Source organism: Plecotus auritus (assembly GCF_963455305.1).
Source record: "Plecotus auritus genome assembly, chromosome: 12".
Taxonomy (NCBI): Eukaryota; Metazoa; Chordata; class Mammalia; order Chiroptera; family Vespertilionidae; genus Plecotus; species Plecotus auritus.
In genome coordinates this window covers 21,612,947-21,628,883 of record NC_137778.1, presented here as the reverse complement: position 1 = coordinate 21,628,883, position 15,937 = coordinate 21,612,947, and the positions used below count along the sequence as shown (strand labels likewise).

The following is a 15,937-nucleotide window of genomic DNA, read 5'->3' as shown; positions in this document are numbered from 1 at the left end:
GTTTGTCCTAACAGCATAGAAGCCTCTTATCAAATGTCCCATAGATTTTACCTTTTTGTTTCTACATTAATTTAACATGCTGGCTGTTCAAGAAGTGGAGTGACAGTTCCTGTGCTTTTTATTAAGTGTTTGTTGGATGCGTGGGCTCATTTTTGTTGATTAGCTACCACTGCAGATCTAATTCCACTAATATAAGCAGCCCACCTTTTATTTAGCTGTGGCATCTGCATTTGAGGACAGTTCAAAAAGCTTTTCCTAAATCGGTAATTTCTTCTAATATTTTGGAGCTAAGATATACTGAGCTATTTAATTTCAAAGATCAGGTTAAATTGAGAAATTTGAGGCATTTGGTGCATCCTTTACTCCAGTAAATAAACAGTTATGTTTATATACATTAAACATCTGACTGTGGTGCTCAGTGTTTTCTCCGTGAAAAAGAGTAACACCTGACATTGTATCTCTTAGGTAATGGGTACCAAACTCACTATACCTGAGGCAAAACCAGACTGCATTTGAAAAAGGGACATAAACATGTTTTTTGTTTGTTTGCTTGTTTGGGGGCTTTGGGGTTTCTTTTGTTGTTGTTTTGGCCTTTGTTGTTTTGCATTTGTGTTTTCTGGCCTGAGCCTTTGGAAAAAATTCCTTATGTCTTCTCTTATGAAGAAGAATCACCTATGAAAAATGAATATATATTATCAATCATGGTTGTGCAGATGTTCTCAAGATTTTTTCCCTGAATTACCATCCTTTTTTCCTTTGCTACTCTTACAATTACAAGTAAAACATAAATTCTCTCATTTTCTAAGTTGACTTATCAAAGCCTCTGTTATCGCAAACATTTTTTAGAGGAGTAGTGTGAATGTTCTTTCTTACACAGCGTGTTGATAAGGTGCTGAGAGAGAGCACTCTCAAAGTGATCTCTGCCTATACACTTGTTCTCTCACTGTTCTTCATGGTGTGACCATAGGTTTCTGACAAAGCGGGAGCAAAAACTAATGCAACGGCGACAACATGCAGAAGAGCTGCTAGAATGGAAACGACGTTTAGATGCAGAGGAAGCAGAAATTCGTCAGATGGAAAAACAAGCTTTGGCTGCCTGGGACAAAGAATTAATAAAACCTAAAACTCCTAAGAAAGAATTGGAGGACCAGAGAATAGAACAGAAAGGTAATAAATACTGACTGTATTCAGACTACAAACTAAAGCCTAATATAACGAAAGAGTTACTTCATTATTGTTTAAAAATGTGAATGATTAAGGGTGATGAAGGCCATATATGTACATTTGCTACAGAAATTGGAAAGTTGGGAGAATATTGTGAATAACTTTATGCTAATATACTTGAAAACTTAGAAGAAATGGGTAAGTTCCATGAAATGGAAATGGGGTATTTTATGACCAAGTGGAGTTTAACACATTAAAAAATTGATAATGTGGTGAATGACTTAGACAAATTAAAGGGAAAAAAATCCATGACATCTTAGTGGATTCAAAAAAGGCACTTAATCTAAAATCTAAAAAGCATTTGTAATAAAGCACAAACCAGTCCTAAAACAGACATCATACTTAATGATAAAACATAGAAGGCTTTCACTCTGGATTTGGAAATAAGACCAAGATGCCTTTTTTTTTTTTGTAGTTTTTGTTTTTTGTTAATCCTCACCTGAGGGTATTTTTTTATTGATTTTATTTATTTATTTATTTATTTATTTATTTATTTATTTTTAGGGAGAGTGGAAGAGAGAGGGAAGGACAGAGAGAAACATCGAGAGAAACACATTGATTGGTTGCCTCCTGCAGGAGCCTCAACCAGGGCCTGGGCCGGGGAGGAACCTGCAACCAAGGTACGTGCCTTTGACCAGAATCGAACCCGGGACCCTTTGTTCCACAGGCTGACGCTGTATCCACTGAGCCAAACTGGCTAGGGCCAAAGATGCTTATTTTCACCTAAGACAGTGGTCGCCAACCTTTCGGACCTCCTGGACCACCAGTGGTCCATGGACCACCGGTTGGCGACCGCTGAGCTAAGGAGTAAAAGGAAAAAGCAAAACTCTCCATTATTACAGATAGAACTATGCACATAGAAAATCTAGCACTCACATGACAGTTATTAGAATTAATAAGTGAGTTTAGCAGGGTTGCTAGATATAAAATTCATAAATAAAACTCAATTACATATCTATAGACTAGCAGAAATTGGTTAGAAAAATCTAATTTTTAAAAGAAATACCATTTATAATAGAAATAAAAAATATGAAGTATCACAGAATAAATATAACAAAAATTATACATAATCTTTGTTTATAAAATTAAGATTTTTATTGAGACATTAGAGAAGGCCAAAATAAATGGAAAGCTTTTCCATATTCACAGACAGATTCAGTATCATAAACTTGTTAAGTCTCCCTGAATTTATAGATTCAAGACAATTAAAATCAGAAACCCAGCAAGATTTCTTCATAAAGTTTAATAAGCCCATTTTAAAATTTATATGAAAGAGCATAGGACCAAAAAGCAAAGACACTCACTCCTAAAAAAGAACCACAAAATACAGGAACTTATTTAACTAGATAGCAGACTTCTAAAAGTATAATAATTTAAACGATAATACATTTGTATATCATATGGACTATGAAACAGCCCTGAAAAAAAACCAAAAACCTGCATAAGAAAATTTTACTTTTGACACAGGTAACTTTGCAGACTAGTGAAGAAAGAAGGGACTCTCCAGTAAATTTTTGTGGGAGAAAAAAAATGAAGTTGGATCCCTACATGACAATATAAAAAGATCCATCTCAAGGGGGAAAGAAGCTTGTGTGTGACAAAACTATAGAACTTTTAGAAGACAGTATTGGAGAGGTATTTTTATGACACCCAGGGGAGGGCAAGATTTAACATGCTATGCAAAACAAAAAACATAAAGGGAAAGATTGGTAAATTCAACTTCAATAAATTAAGAATTTCTGTTCATTAATACACCATAAAGTAAAACAAGGTAAGAGATTTGCAACACATCTGACTAAGGGATACATACTATCAAGCATATGTAAGCAACACCTGTGAGTGAAAGAGAAAATGCCAACTATGTTTAAAAAAAAAAAAAAAATAGGCAGCCTGGCCAGAGTGGCTCCATTGGTTGATTGTCAGCCTGTACACTGAAAGGTGGCTGGTTCGATTCCTGGTCATGACACATACCTGGGTTGCAGGTTCAATCCCCAGTCGGGGCACGTACAGAAGGCAACCGATGGATGTTTCTCATCTCTCTCTCTCTCTCTCTCTCTCTCTCTCTCTCTCTCTCTCTCTCTCTTTCTGGGCATGTCCTCTGGTGAGGGTTGAAAAATAAAGAAAGAAATAACTTTTTTTAAATAGACAAAAGAGCAGACACTTCACAAATGAAGAACTCCAAATAGTCAATAAACATATGAAAAGATGCTCAACTTCATTAGTATTGGCATAAAAACCATAAAGAAATGCCATTGCATACCTGAATACATTTACCCAAATTTAGTGGCTTAAAAAGTTTTTTATTTTCTCACTTCTGGATGCCAGAAGTACAAACTCAAGGTGTTGGATGGACTCTTGATTCTAGGAGACAATTCTTTCATTCCTTCTCCTAGCTTCTGGTGGCTAAGCTATAAGCATTCCTTGTATCTGCATAATTCCAATCTCTCATAATCATCTTCTTTGTGTCTGTCTTCTCTTGTCTCATAAAGAAACTTGTCATTAGATTTAGGGCATACCCACATAATCTAGGATGATTTCATCCCAAGATCTTGAATTACATCTGCAAAGACCTTTTTTCCAAATAAGATTAGATGTCTTGGGGTCGTGGGGAGGGGGGGTTATCATTCAAGCCATTTACAATACTAATTAAACCTGTTCTTATGTAGGTGAAACAAAGAATGCCATTTCACTTCTGGGTATATACTGAAAAGAACTGAAAACAAGTTTTCTAAGATTTGCACACTCATGTTTATAGCAACATTATTCACAATAGCCAAAAGATAAAAGCAATCTGGTGTCTATCAATAGGTGAATAGATATATAAAATGTAGTACATACAGGCAATGGAATATTCAGCCTTAAGAAGGAAGGAAATTCTGACACATGTTATAACATCGATAAATCTTGAAGACATTATACTAAGTGAGTTAAGCCAGTCTCAAAAAGACAAATATTTTATTACTAGAGGCCTGGTGCATGCATTCGTGCACTGGTGGAGTCCCTCAGTGTAGTCTGCAGGGATCAGGCTGAAACCAGCAGTCCAGTGCTGCCTGCTGTTCCTGCCTGCCTCTTCTGCTCATCCCAGCCCCGCTGTGCCTGCCGCCGCCGCCACCGCCACCGCTCGGTAGGCTCGCTGCCTCTCCGCTGCGGTCTCTGGGCTGCAGTTGCCAGCCGTGAGCCCTGCATCTGGCACCCGATGGTCAGCTGAGTGGTGCTCCCACGGTGGGAGTGCACTGACCATCAGGGGCAGCTCCTGTGTTGAGCGTCTGCCCCCTGGTGGTCAATGAGTGTCATAGCGACCAGTCAACTGGTCATTCGGTTGTTCGGTCAACTGGTCACTTAGGCTTTTATATATATAGATTCCACTATCTGTGGTACCCTTGAGTAGTCAAATTCATAGAGATAGAAAGTAAAATCATTGTTGCTAGGGCCTTTGGGGAGAAGAGGAGAGAATGGGGAGTTAAAAGTACAGAGTTTCAGTTTGAGATGATGAAAAAGTTCTTGTACTGATGGTTGTACAACAATGGGAACGTACTTAATTTCACTGAACTGTATGCTCAAAAGTGGTTAAGATTGTAAATTTTGTTATGTGTATTACCACAACTTAAAAAAATTATTTTTTTTAAGTCAGATTGTATAGTAAAAGGTCTAGAAAGACACACAAAGCAACCCTACTTGACTGGCAATTGGAAATTGGGCCAATGAAAGTGGTTGGGGATAATTGCATAAACTAATCACTTTACATACATCTGCACAGTTTCAAGGTTGTTTGTTTTCTACTATGCTCTTGTATTATTTTTATGACTTAAAAAATAAGAGAAAGGCAAAAAAAAAGAGAAGACTTCCAAAATGAAGTCTTCCACCAACAGCAGATTGGAGAAGCTTTGGTGGTTATCTCTCAGGACGTAGTAGTCCAGGTGACTTTCATTATTTTCTTTGTACAATTTTTATACTGTTTGAACTTTTAAAATGAGCATATGTTATTGTTATTGAACAAAAATAAAATATGTTGAAGGACATAAAGCCAAAATGTAGAGGATTCTTCTATTGCCTACTACCTAAAAATTAAATCATTTTCTAAACCATTTAAAATTTATTCATAGTCTATTTTGGAATAGGTGAATATCCTTGAGGATTTTTAGAATTCCTTCATTTAACCATTCTGATTATGCTACACATGCACAATATAAAAATATACCTTTTTGTTTATTTGTTTATTTTTATTGTCTAAAGTTTTACATATGTCTCCTTTTTCCCCAATTGACCTCCTCCTCCCACCCCCAGCCATTCCCACCCCAGGCAAGCCCCCACTGCCCCAGTGTCTGTGTCCATTGGTTATGCTAATATGCATGCATACAAGTCCTTTGGTTACTCTCTACCCCCCAACCACCATCACCATTTGTCTCTGGATTTATTCTTGTTCATCAAATTATGTTGATCATTATATCCCACATATGAGTGAGATCATGTGATATTTATCTTTTTCTGACTGGCTTATTTTGCTTAGCATAATGCTCTCTGGTTCCATCCATGCTGTTGCAAATGGAAAAATATGGAACACTTCACGAATTTGCGTGTCATCCTTGCACAGAGGCCATGCTAATCTTCTCTGTATCATTCCAATTTTAGTAAATGTGCTGCCAAAGCAAGCACTAAAAATATACCTTTTTAAAGTTTGAATTGAAGTGCTTTTAAATATCAAGTTATCCTTGTTTATTATTAAAGTAAGACATTGTTGGGGTATAGGTATTTCTTATGTTAAATAAAGTTATTTTACAGATTTCAGGCCCAAAATCTTAAGTGATGTTTAGAATTAAGTATATCAAATGAAGCATTACTGACCCCAAAGTATAATATAACCAAATTTTTGTGGGGCATTGTATCTGTAGATACAAAGAAAGAAAGCAATTGCCATTCTTAAGATTATACAATACTAGAGGCCCGACGCACAAATTCATGAACAGGTGGGGTCCCTTGACCTGGCGAGCAATTGGGGCTGATCAGGGCTGTCTCGTCCAGTCCCAATCAGGGCCGATCTGGGCCAGCCGGCCACAGGGAGGGATCGCAGGAGATTGGCTGGCTGCAGGAGGTTGGCTGTGGTAGTGCACTGACCACCAGGGAGCAGCTCCTGCGTTAAGCATCTGCCCCCTAGTGGTCAGTGCGCATCATGTTGACTGATCGGTTGACCTGTCATAATAGTCGCTTAGGCTTTTACATATATAGATAATATCAAGAATTTTCTATTTAGCCCTGACTGGGTGGCTCAGTTGATTGGAGCATCGTCCCATGCACCAAAATATTGTGATTTGATTCCCAGTCAGGGCACCTACTTAGGTTGTGCGTTGGTTCTGTCCCTAGTCTGGGTGTGTACATGGGGCAGCCAGTCCATGTTTCTCTCTCTCTCTCTCTCTCTCTCTCCCTCCCTCCCTCCCTCCCTCCCTCCCCCTTTCTCCCCATCTCTCCTCCTCTCTATCTCCCCCCTCTCTCTTTCTCCCTTCCTTACTCTCTAAAAATCAATTTTAAAAAAGCATATCCTTGGGTGAAAGTTAAAAATAAAAGCATTTTCTGTCTAGTGTCAAACATATTTCTGTTTTCTTAGAAAGAGCACAGGCCACCGTGGACAGGAAATTCCAGAGGCAAGACAGTGCTACAAATTCTGAAAGTGCTAATTTAAGTTTAGAGTGTATCTACATTGGTACATAAGCCATACTTTACTCATTTTTATTGCTATGTAGCATTTCATTGTAAAATATACCATAATTTATTCTTTTTACTGTCAATAGACATTTGCATTTCTTCCAGTTTTTGACCATTATAACAATCCTGCTAATGACCATGTATATATCTCCTGCTGTTTATATGCAAGATTTCTCTAGGATGTATACCTAGGAGTGGATTTGCTAGATCATAGAGTTTTCATCTTTTCCAAATTCTACCAAATTGTCTTCCAAAGTTATTGAACCAATGAATATAAGAGTTGTAATTGCTCTTCATCTTCACAAACACTGAGGGTGTCAGTAACTGTCATTGCTGATTATATGTTATATATAATCTCTCAATTTGCGTAGGCCAAAATTCTTAATTAGACTAATAGACTTTATAGTAAATAAATGTGGTTCATTAAATGATAGGACTAAAAACTAATATTTAAATACAACTAGTGAAATTATGCTAAAAATAAATATAAAGTATAACAGTGGAATATTTCCATTGACCAAGATTGTGTGCTTTTTCTTGTTTTCACCCTCTCTTTCTAGAAATAGCAAGTGAGGCAGAATCACCAGTACTTTCCTACTCTCATCTGCACAGTGAAAGCTCTATTCCAGAAGAATTGGGCAGCCCTGCTGTTGAATATAGACATTCCGAGTCCATAGTTCAGGAGCAGCCTGGTAGTCCAGATCACAGTATACTTACTGAAGACATGGTTTTTTCACAAGAACTGGAATCTTCTACTTCTCCTAGTAAACATGTAAGTTAATATATATTTACTAAAGGCCCAGTGCACAAAATTCTTGCACTCGTGGAAGGGGTGTCCTTCAGCCTGGCCTGCACCCTCTCGCAGTCCGGGAGCCCTTGGGGGCTGTCCGACTGACGGCTTATGCCTGCTCTCCACGATGGGGAGCGGGCATAAGCTGTCAGTCGGAATCCTTAGCTCTGTGCTGCCACTCCCGCCACTCCCGCCACTGCTGCTGCACTCAACAGCTGTGAGCCTGGCTTCTGGCTGAGCGGCACTCCCCCTGTGGGAGTGCACTGACCACCAGGGGGCAGCTCCTGTGTTGAGCGTCTGCCCCCTGGTGGTCAGTGCGCATCATAGCGACCGGTCATTCCACCATTCAGTCGATTTGTATATTACCCTTTTATTATATAGGATATCTTAAAGCTTTAGGGAAAAACTGTCTAAAATGTATATTATGAATAGTTATAGTCTTGTTGCTAATGACAGTGTCATCTATCATTTATACCTGTAACATATAGTATATGACATTTGAGCAAAAATAAAGCTTTTCATTAACTCCTAAAGATTTATAAATATCTGACCTTTTGCTTTAGTGACAGTTATAAAATTATATGCTATTAAGTCTGTTAATATTGAAGGTATAGGAAAGATAATATTTGAGAATATCACAAGTTATTAAAATCTGTTTTGTCATAATAATAGAAACAATGTAGCTTATAACTGCTCTATAATGTAGTTTATAACTGCTCTATAACTCATAGTCAGAATAAAAGTAAGGTTTCATCGTTTTAAGACAGGGTCTGAAATGGTTATTGATTCTAAATTAGAATAATGGTCACTTTTAGATAAGAAATGTTTTTCACATTGTTCTTAATTCTATACTTTATAAATAAAATTTAGCTGATAAAAATTTAAGCTACAGACTTAACTTTTTTCTTTCTTTTTTTGATGGTTTCTAAGAGCATGTATTATACAGATCTGAGTTAAGAAATGGCAGACAACTGCTGTGTTTGCTTTAAAAGCTCATTGGTTGCAAATGCCAAGTCCTGATTCTTGTGAGGGGCCCCTGGGTCTCGGCCCCTTTGGAGCAGACTGGGCCCAGGCTCCTTGGTGAGGGGGCAGCTTCTGCATGGAAGGTTCTGCCTCCTGTCACCTGAGGCCTCAGGCACTGTGGTGATGCCCAGGGCTGGCTCCTCCTTCTCTCTCTGTGCACACTCAGGTTCCCAGCGCCAGCTTTGGCTGGAAAGCTCACAAGGGTGGGCCAGTCCAGGGGCGTTGGTTAACTTTTTTCTTTTTAACTTGATTTTATTAAGTATATAAAGGAATTAACCTAAAATATCAAATATTAAATGGACACAAACATTGTGAAAGCCTGTCTGTGTTTTAAAAAGTAATTCACTAAATTCAGAATGGAATATCCTTTGTTAAAGTGTATGTTTATTGTGAATGTGAAGAAAGAATAGCATTTCCCTTCGGAAAATCAGTCAGATTGACGTGTGTGACAACATCTGAAAAATTTGGATGATAGATACATTTTTTTATCCAATGAAGAGCCCATTCCATGTTATGTTGCAAAATTTTCCAATGCTTTGTACACATACTTGAAAACAGAGCTTTTAGGTTGTAAAAAGATTCTAATTACATTTTCATATTAGTGATTTCTTGGTTATTATCTGTAAATGGGCTTATTGTATATATAATTTACTTGTTACATGATTCCTACCTTGCAGGAATTTGCAACCAAACTATGCCTTTTTACACAATCTTATTTATCACTTGCTATAAATTGATTAGATTTTACCTAGCATCCTTATTGAGGTTCAGGATAGCCACCATCTGATCGAATACAGAAAATTCGTGGGTTTTTTTCTCACAAGAAAATATATAAAGAAAATCAAAATTAGTGTGCCTTAAAGTGGTTTTTATAATAAAAATAATATTTATTGAGTACTTAGTTACCAAGTGCCAGGTAGTATGCTAAATGTCTTATGTGAATTAACCTCACAGTGCTCACCCTGAAGCTTAGCAGGCTAGGAAACTTGCCCAGAGTCACAGGGATAGGAAGTGATTGATAGCAAGGAATCAGATCAGGCATTCTCACTTCCAGTTGACATCAAGGGAGAAAGTATGTCCTTTGTAATATCTTGTGGGCAGTCTTCTTATGCTCTGTTTCCTTCCCTTCTTCCTTCCCTCTCTTCCTTCAATACAAGTAGTACATATTTAGTATTTAATTTTTTCATTTTATTGAGATATAATTTACATATAACACTGTATAAGTTTAAGGTGTATAGCTTAGAATGACTTGACACACATATATTATGAAATGATTGCCACACTAAGTTTAGTTAACATCCATCACTTCATATAGTTACAAAAAAATTTTTTTTTCCTTGTTATGAGAATTGTTAGGATCTACTGTCTTTTTTGTTTGTTAGTCCTTACCCGAGGATATTTCTCCATTGATTTTTAGAGAGAGTGGAAAGGAGAGGGAGAGAAAGAGGGAAACATCAATGTGAGTGAGGCACATAGACTGGCTGCCTCTCACACACACCCTGATCAGGGCTGAGGAAGGAACCTGCAACCAAGGATTGTGCCCTTGACTGGAATTGAACCCAGGACCCTTCAGTCTGCAGACTGACGCTCTATCCACCGAGCCAAACCAGCTAGGGCAGCAACTTTCAAGTATACCACACAGCAGTGTTAACTACAGTCATCATGTGCCACATTACATCCCCAGTGTTTATCTTATAACTGGAAGTTCATATCTTTGACCACCTTCACTCAATTCTTTCATTCCCCATCCTCCATATCTGGTAACCACAAATCTGATCTATTTTTTCTGTGAGTTTGGTTTTCTTTTTTAAGATTTCACATACAAGTGAGATCATATAGTATTTGTTTTTCTCTCTCTCTGACTTAATTTCACTTAGCATAATGCCCTCAGGGTCTGTCCATGTTATCATACATGATATACCATTTATTTGTTGATAGAGAACAGCCATATGATCCAACATTTACACTTCTGGGTAGATGTCCAAAGGAAACAAAATCACTATGTTGAAGAGATAGCTGTACCACCCTAATTTAGTATGTTTTAAATTAAAAAGAATAAGAGGTAATACCACTTATACAATAATTAGTACTAGTTCATTATAAACATCTTTTAAAGTATGTTTTTCTATAATTTTTTTCTTTTCCTTTAAAAAATTGAGGTCTCATCCTTTGTAAAATTTATAAAGTGTTTTTTCATTTTTTTATGTCATAGAGTTATTTAAAATTCTTTGTAAATAATATCTTTAACTGGTTAGTATCTGGAGTTTTAAATAGAATTTACAACTATTTCACAGACCAGTTCTCATTTAGTTTTCTGTTTGCACAGTCACCTCCCAAAAGCTGCACGTCTGTGTCAAAGCAGGAGTCCAGCAAAGGAAGTCATAGGATTGGAGGACAATGTCATCCACCTGTCAAATCCCATCAACCCAGTTACAGTTGGTCAGATGAGTCATTATCTATGACACAGTCAGGTAAGACTAATAAAGAAGAGTTTTTTACTTTGTATCATACTTGAATTTTCTTAATAAGCTTTGTCTAACCATATGTTGGTATGATGTTATCCTTTGTTGCATTTGCTAATAAGCCTTTTTTCTTGCCAGGGTTAAATTTCATAGTTCTTGGCTTTTCATTGATAATTAATTATATCCCCAATTACACTAAATATGGCAAACTTAGACTCTCTGGTGTTAATGGGCGTCATTTATTCATCGGGCATTTTTAGTATTTTTTCCTGTCAAGCATGCTTATGTGTTCCTGTTGTGCTCTGTGCTTCCGCTTGTTACACCAGACAGCACATCAGTTGTAGCCAAATGTTATCCAGCAGGTCTCCCCTCCTAGAATACAGACTCCTGGAAAGGAGAGTCTATGTTTTGTTAACACTTGTAGCACCAGAACCTAGCAGGTCCTTTGCATTGCATATGGTAGGTATTTATTAAACGTTTCTTGAATGAATTAATGATGACCATGAGGAGAGATGGGAGGTGATGAAGCAGGATAGCATATCACTAATACATTTTTTTTCAGAAGCTCAAATTTCTTCTTTTTAAATGTTAGGTTGACTTTGCCTTTTTTTTAAGATTTATTTTTCAATTACCATTTACTTAATATTATTTTGTATTAGTTTCTAAACTGGCTTTGTTTAAATGGAATATTACATTGTTGCTTTTCATTAGTAGTTATTGAGTTAACTTTATTTTTAAGTTAAAATTAAATAAAAGATTTTGTATCTCTTTCAGAAACTACATCTGACCAGAGTGACATTGAAGGTAGGATCAGAGCTCTAAAGGATGAGCTGCGGAAAAGAAAATCAGTTGTGGACCAGTTGAAGAAGGAACAGAAAAAAAGGCAGAAGGAAAGACTGAAAGCCCAGGAAGCCAGCCTGATCAAACAGTTAGAGGTTAGACATGGGGGGAAGGTGTTTATATGTCAGGGCTAATGCAGATGTGATGCCTCAAATGTTTTTAATATATTAATAAAGGAATGAATTAAGATTTTTCAGTATTACCTTGATGCCACATTTTATTCTAAGTCTTAAAATAAAAATCTGAGGCTATCTAAACAAACTCTTGCTTATAACACTAAATTAAATATTAAATTAAAATAGTAAATATTACAATAGTATTAAAATAAATACTAAAATGATTTAAAGTATTATAATAAGGTTTTTTTTTCTGAATAAGAAAGATTATACCCATGAAAGAAACATTACTATCCATTCTCTTTTAAGCAAAGAACCATTAGGTAAATAATTCTAGCTATTGGAATTATTACTGCCCTTTTCCATTGATTTTTAAATTTTTTTTAAGAAAGAGCTGAAAGGAAGGAGGGAGGCGGAGGAGAGAGAGAGAGAAACATTGATGTGAGAGACACATCTGTTGGCTGCCTCCTGCACATGCCCTGACCAATGGGGGCGGGAATCCTCAACCCAGGTACTTGCCCTTGACTGGGAATTGATTCTGCAACCCACTTATCCAGGCCAACACTCTAACCAGTGAGCAAACTGGCCAGGCTGTTACTGCCTTAAAAAAATTTTTTTATTGTTAGAAGAATGATGTTTCGCCGAAACCGGTTTGGCTCAGTGGATAGAGCGTCGGCCTGTGGACTGAAGGGTCCCAGGTTCGATTCCGGTCAAGGGCATGTACCTTGGCTGCGGGCACATCCCCAGTGGGGGGTGTGCAGGAGGCAGCTGATCGATGTTTCTCTCTCATCGATGTTTCTAGCTTTCTATCCCCCTCCCTTCCTCTCTGTAAAAATATCAATAAAATATATTTAAAAAAAAGAAGAAGAATGATGTTTCATACCACACAACTTATTAGTATGGCTCTTTGTACTATTTGGATGGTTCCTAAATAACTATAAACGTGACTTTTTTCCCCAAAGCTAGCAGCCTTCCTTGATTCTGTGGGCTGGAAACCTGATTTTGATAGCTTCCTCATTCTGTTTTCTCCTATCCATTCAGTCACCAGATGCCATTGATTCCTTTTTATAAAGCTTCTTGCTTGTCCTTTCCTATTTCTACTGCCATCAGACTATTTGGCAGTATTTGACCTCTTGCCTCTACTGTCTGCTTAGCCTCTTCAATGTCCCTGCCTCTGGTTGCTTCCCTAGTGCTTGCATACATTCTGCCAGCCTAGTGTTCGTTATAGAATTGGTTGGAACTTCCACTCATCACAAGAATCCCTTCTCGTGGCATCACCAAAGATCATTCAGCTTCTACCCAAACACTTCCAGTAAAGGGAGATTTCAAATTATCAAGGCGGCTGGTTTCATTGCTGGACTCTAGGTGCTCTAAGTATTAGAAAGCTCTTGGTTAGGTTTAGCCAAAATTTCTGTCTTTTTAATTGTCCTCTTGGTAACACCAAACATGTGTTTTTCGTACATTTTTAAATTAAATTTATCAAATATTCAAGTCCCTGTTTATGTGCCCAGAAGTCAGCTAATTACTTTATATGTATTTTTCACTTATTCTCAAAGAAACAAAGTGTGAATATTACTATCCCTGTTTTGCAGATGAGGAAACTGAGTTTCAGTGAGATTAATGATATCCAGGGACACATAGTTTAAATGTGGTAAAGCTAGGGTCTTAATCTAGCTCTGTTCTAAATCCTGTGTCCTTACTGTTTTACTACACTGTCTTCCACCTGGAAAATGGCCTGCTAGCAGACCTACAAAAAATAGGCAGTTACGCAGTTACACAGTGAGATTGGGGACTGGGGTTGAAACTCACAGATATTTAGAATTAAGAAAAAGTGGTTAAGATACTGTGGTCATACTGGGAAGTTCATGTTGGAAAGTAGTGAGAAACCAAATTTAAATATAAAGAATCATGTTGAGGACCTTAGAAATTAGACTGATGAGTTTGGACTTCATCCTGTGAGTCAGTAGTCTTCAACCTGACCACACATTGGAATTAACTGAGGAGCTTTTTGAAAAATACAAATATCCAGTCTCACTCCTAGAGATTTCGATTTAATCGGTCTAGGGTGGGCCCCAGGATTTAAAAGCATTACTATAGGTAATGAGCCATTGAAAGCTAAAGGAACTCTATTAGACTGAATAGCATTGCTCAAAAATGTTCATTCATGGATAGGTTAGCCAGAAAGATCTCTAGAGAAGTGCATAAGGATCTATTTTAGTCAGCATTTTATTAAATGGTTTGAATAAAGACCAAAGAAAGTTCTGTGTTTAGGTTTTCAAAGTATAGTATATGATGGAGAAATATATAATCATAGCGATTCACATTTTGAAAAGAGTCTTTTGGATTTTATTTGATCACAGATTTACTAAGTATATAAGTATCACTTTCAGATCTAAGACATCCTCATCCTCATATATACCTAGTGAGCTAGATAATCTAGCTGTAGTATATGTTTAATACCAGAAGTTACTTTATTAAAACATTAAGACTTCAGAGGAAGGTAATATGGATAGTAGGAGTTGTAAAACTAGGGCTTTTAGCTTAGAAAACTAAGGAGAAATCTAATATATGGAGAGCTTGCCTTAAATTTCATACAAATTAGAATTATAAATGAAGAAAGTTTTATTTACAGAATGGCTAATAACTAGGAGACATTCTCTGCAATTCTGAGCTATCCTACTCCCAACCACACCTTTCTCTTCAGGATGTGTATTTCTAGTAAGTGCTACCCCTTAAAGCATTCTGCCATCGAAAGTCAGCATAATGGCTAACTTCTTTAAAAGTCCATGGGAAGTATTAGGCCATCCTTTAAAGAATAATTATTATCAGCTAAAGAAGTTTTTTAATGTGTCAGGGCTTGAATTATTGCTTTATAAGTATTAAGATTCTGCAGATTGAGACTATCATTTCCTAATTGATATTAGGATTACAATTCTACGTCTTGCTTATACATAGACTATTTCAAGAAGGTTATACAAATAACTCTTGATAGAGATCTCAGGAACAATACTGATGCTGAGAGAAAGATTTTTACATTTTACTGTTTTAGATTTTATAAAATACACTATTTTATAATTTAAAATAGTCTTTAAAATTCTATATAGTGACTCCTCTGATTTTTCTAAACTTAGTCATATGATGAATTCATTAAGAAAACGGAAGCCGAGCTTAGCCGAGATTTGGAAACATCACCAACAGCCAAGCCTCAGATTAAAACGCTCTCCTCAGCTTCTGAAAAACCCAAGATCAAGCCCCTTCCACTACACAGGTAGAAATTTTTGATAACTTCTCTATATTCTGCCTTGTTTGAGAAAAGAATAAGGAAAGACTTTTAGTAGAAGCTACCTTAAGTAACTGTGAAATTGTAATAGTAAAAATATTGGTTTATATTTTTAGTTTCACTGAAGTAAAATTATTATATATGATATAATTAAAAATCAAATTTATAATAAGGTACAGACTTTAAAATATATTTTGAATCCTGAAATCTGATAGGTGCAATGAAAATAGTATTTTCTAATATTGCTAATCTTAGCACTGTAAGTTTGTATAGACCTTTTGAAAAATAATTTGCCAATGTTTCAAAAGTAAAAAAAAATTTTGTAACTTTTTAAAAATATATATTTTTTTATTGATTTCAGAGAGGAAGGGAGAGGGAGAGAGAGATAGAAACATCAATGATGGGAGAGATTCATTGATCGGCTGCCTCCTGCACACCCCTTCCTGGGGATCAAGCCCACAACCTGGGCATGTGCCCTTGACCAGAATTGAACCCGGGACTCTTC

At 36.7% G+C, this 15,937-nt stretch overlaps 1 protein-coding gene across 2 annotated transcripts in view; it reads left to right on the top strand.

Moving 5' to 3' along the window:
* CEP350 (centrosomal protein 350) overlaps positions 1–15,937 on the top strand; it is a 120,787-nt gene that overhangs the window by 85,343 nt on the left and 19,507 nt on the right. For both annotated transcript variants that reach the window (XM_080648780.1, XM_080648779.1), the window contains 5 exons: positions 968–1,167; positions 7,482–7,693; positions 11,061–11,205; positions 11,971–12,131; positions 15,284–15,420. In XM_080648780.1, the coding sequence (XP_080504906.1) occupies positions 968–1,167; positions 7,482–7,693; positions 11,061–11,205; positions 11,971–12,131; positions 15,284–15,420 (855 nt within the window). The remainder of the gene's footprint in view (positions 1–967; positions 1,168–7,481; positions 7,694–11,060; positions 11,206–11,970; positions 12,132–15,283; positions 15,421–15,937) is intronic.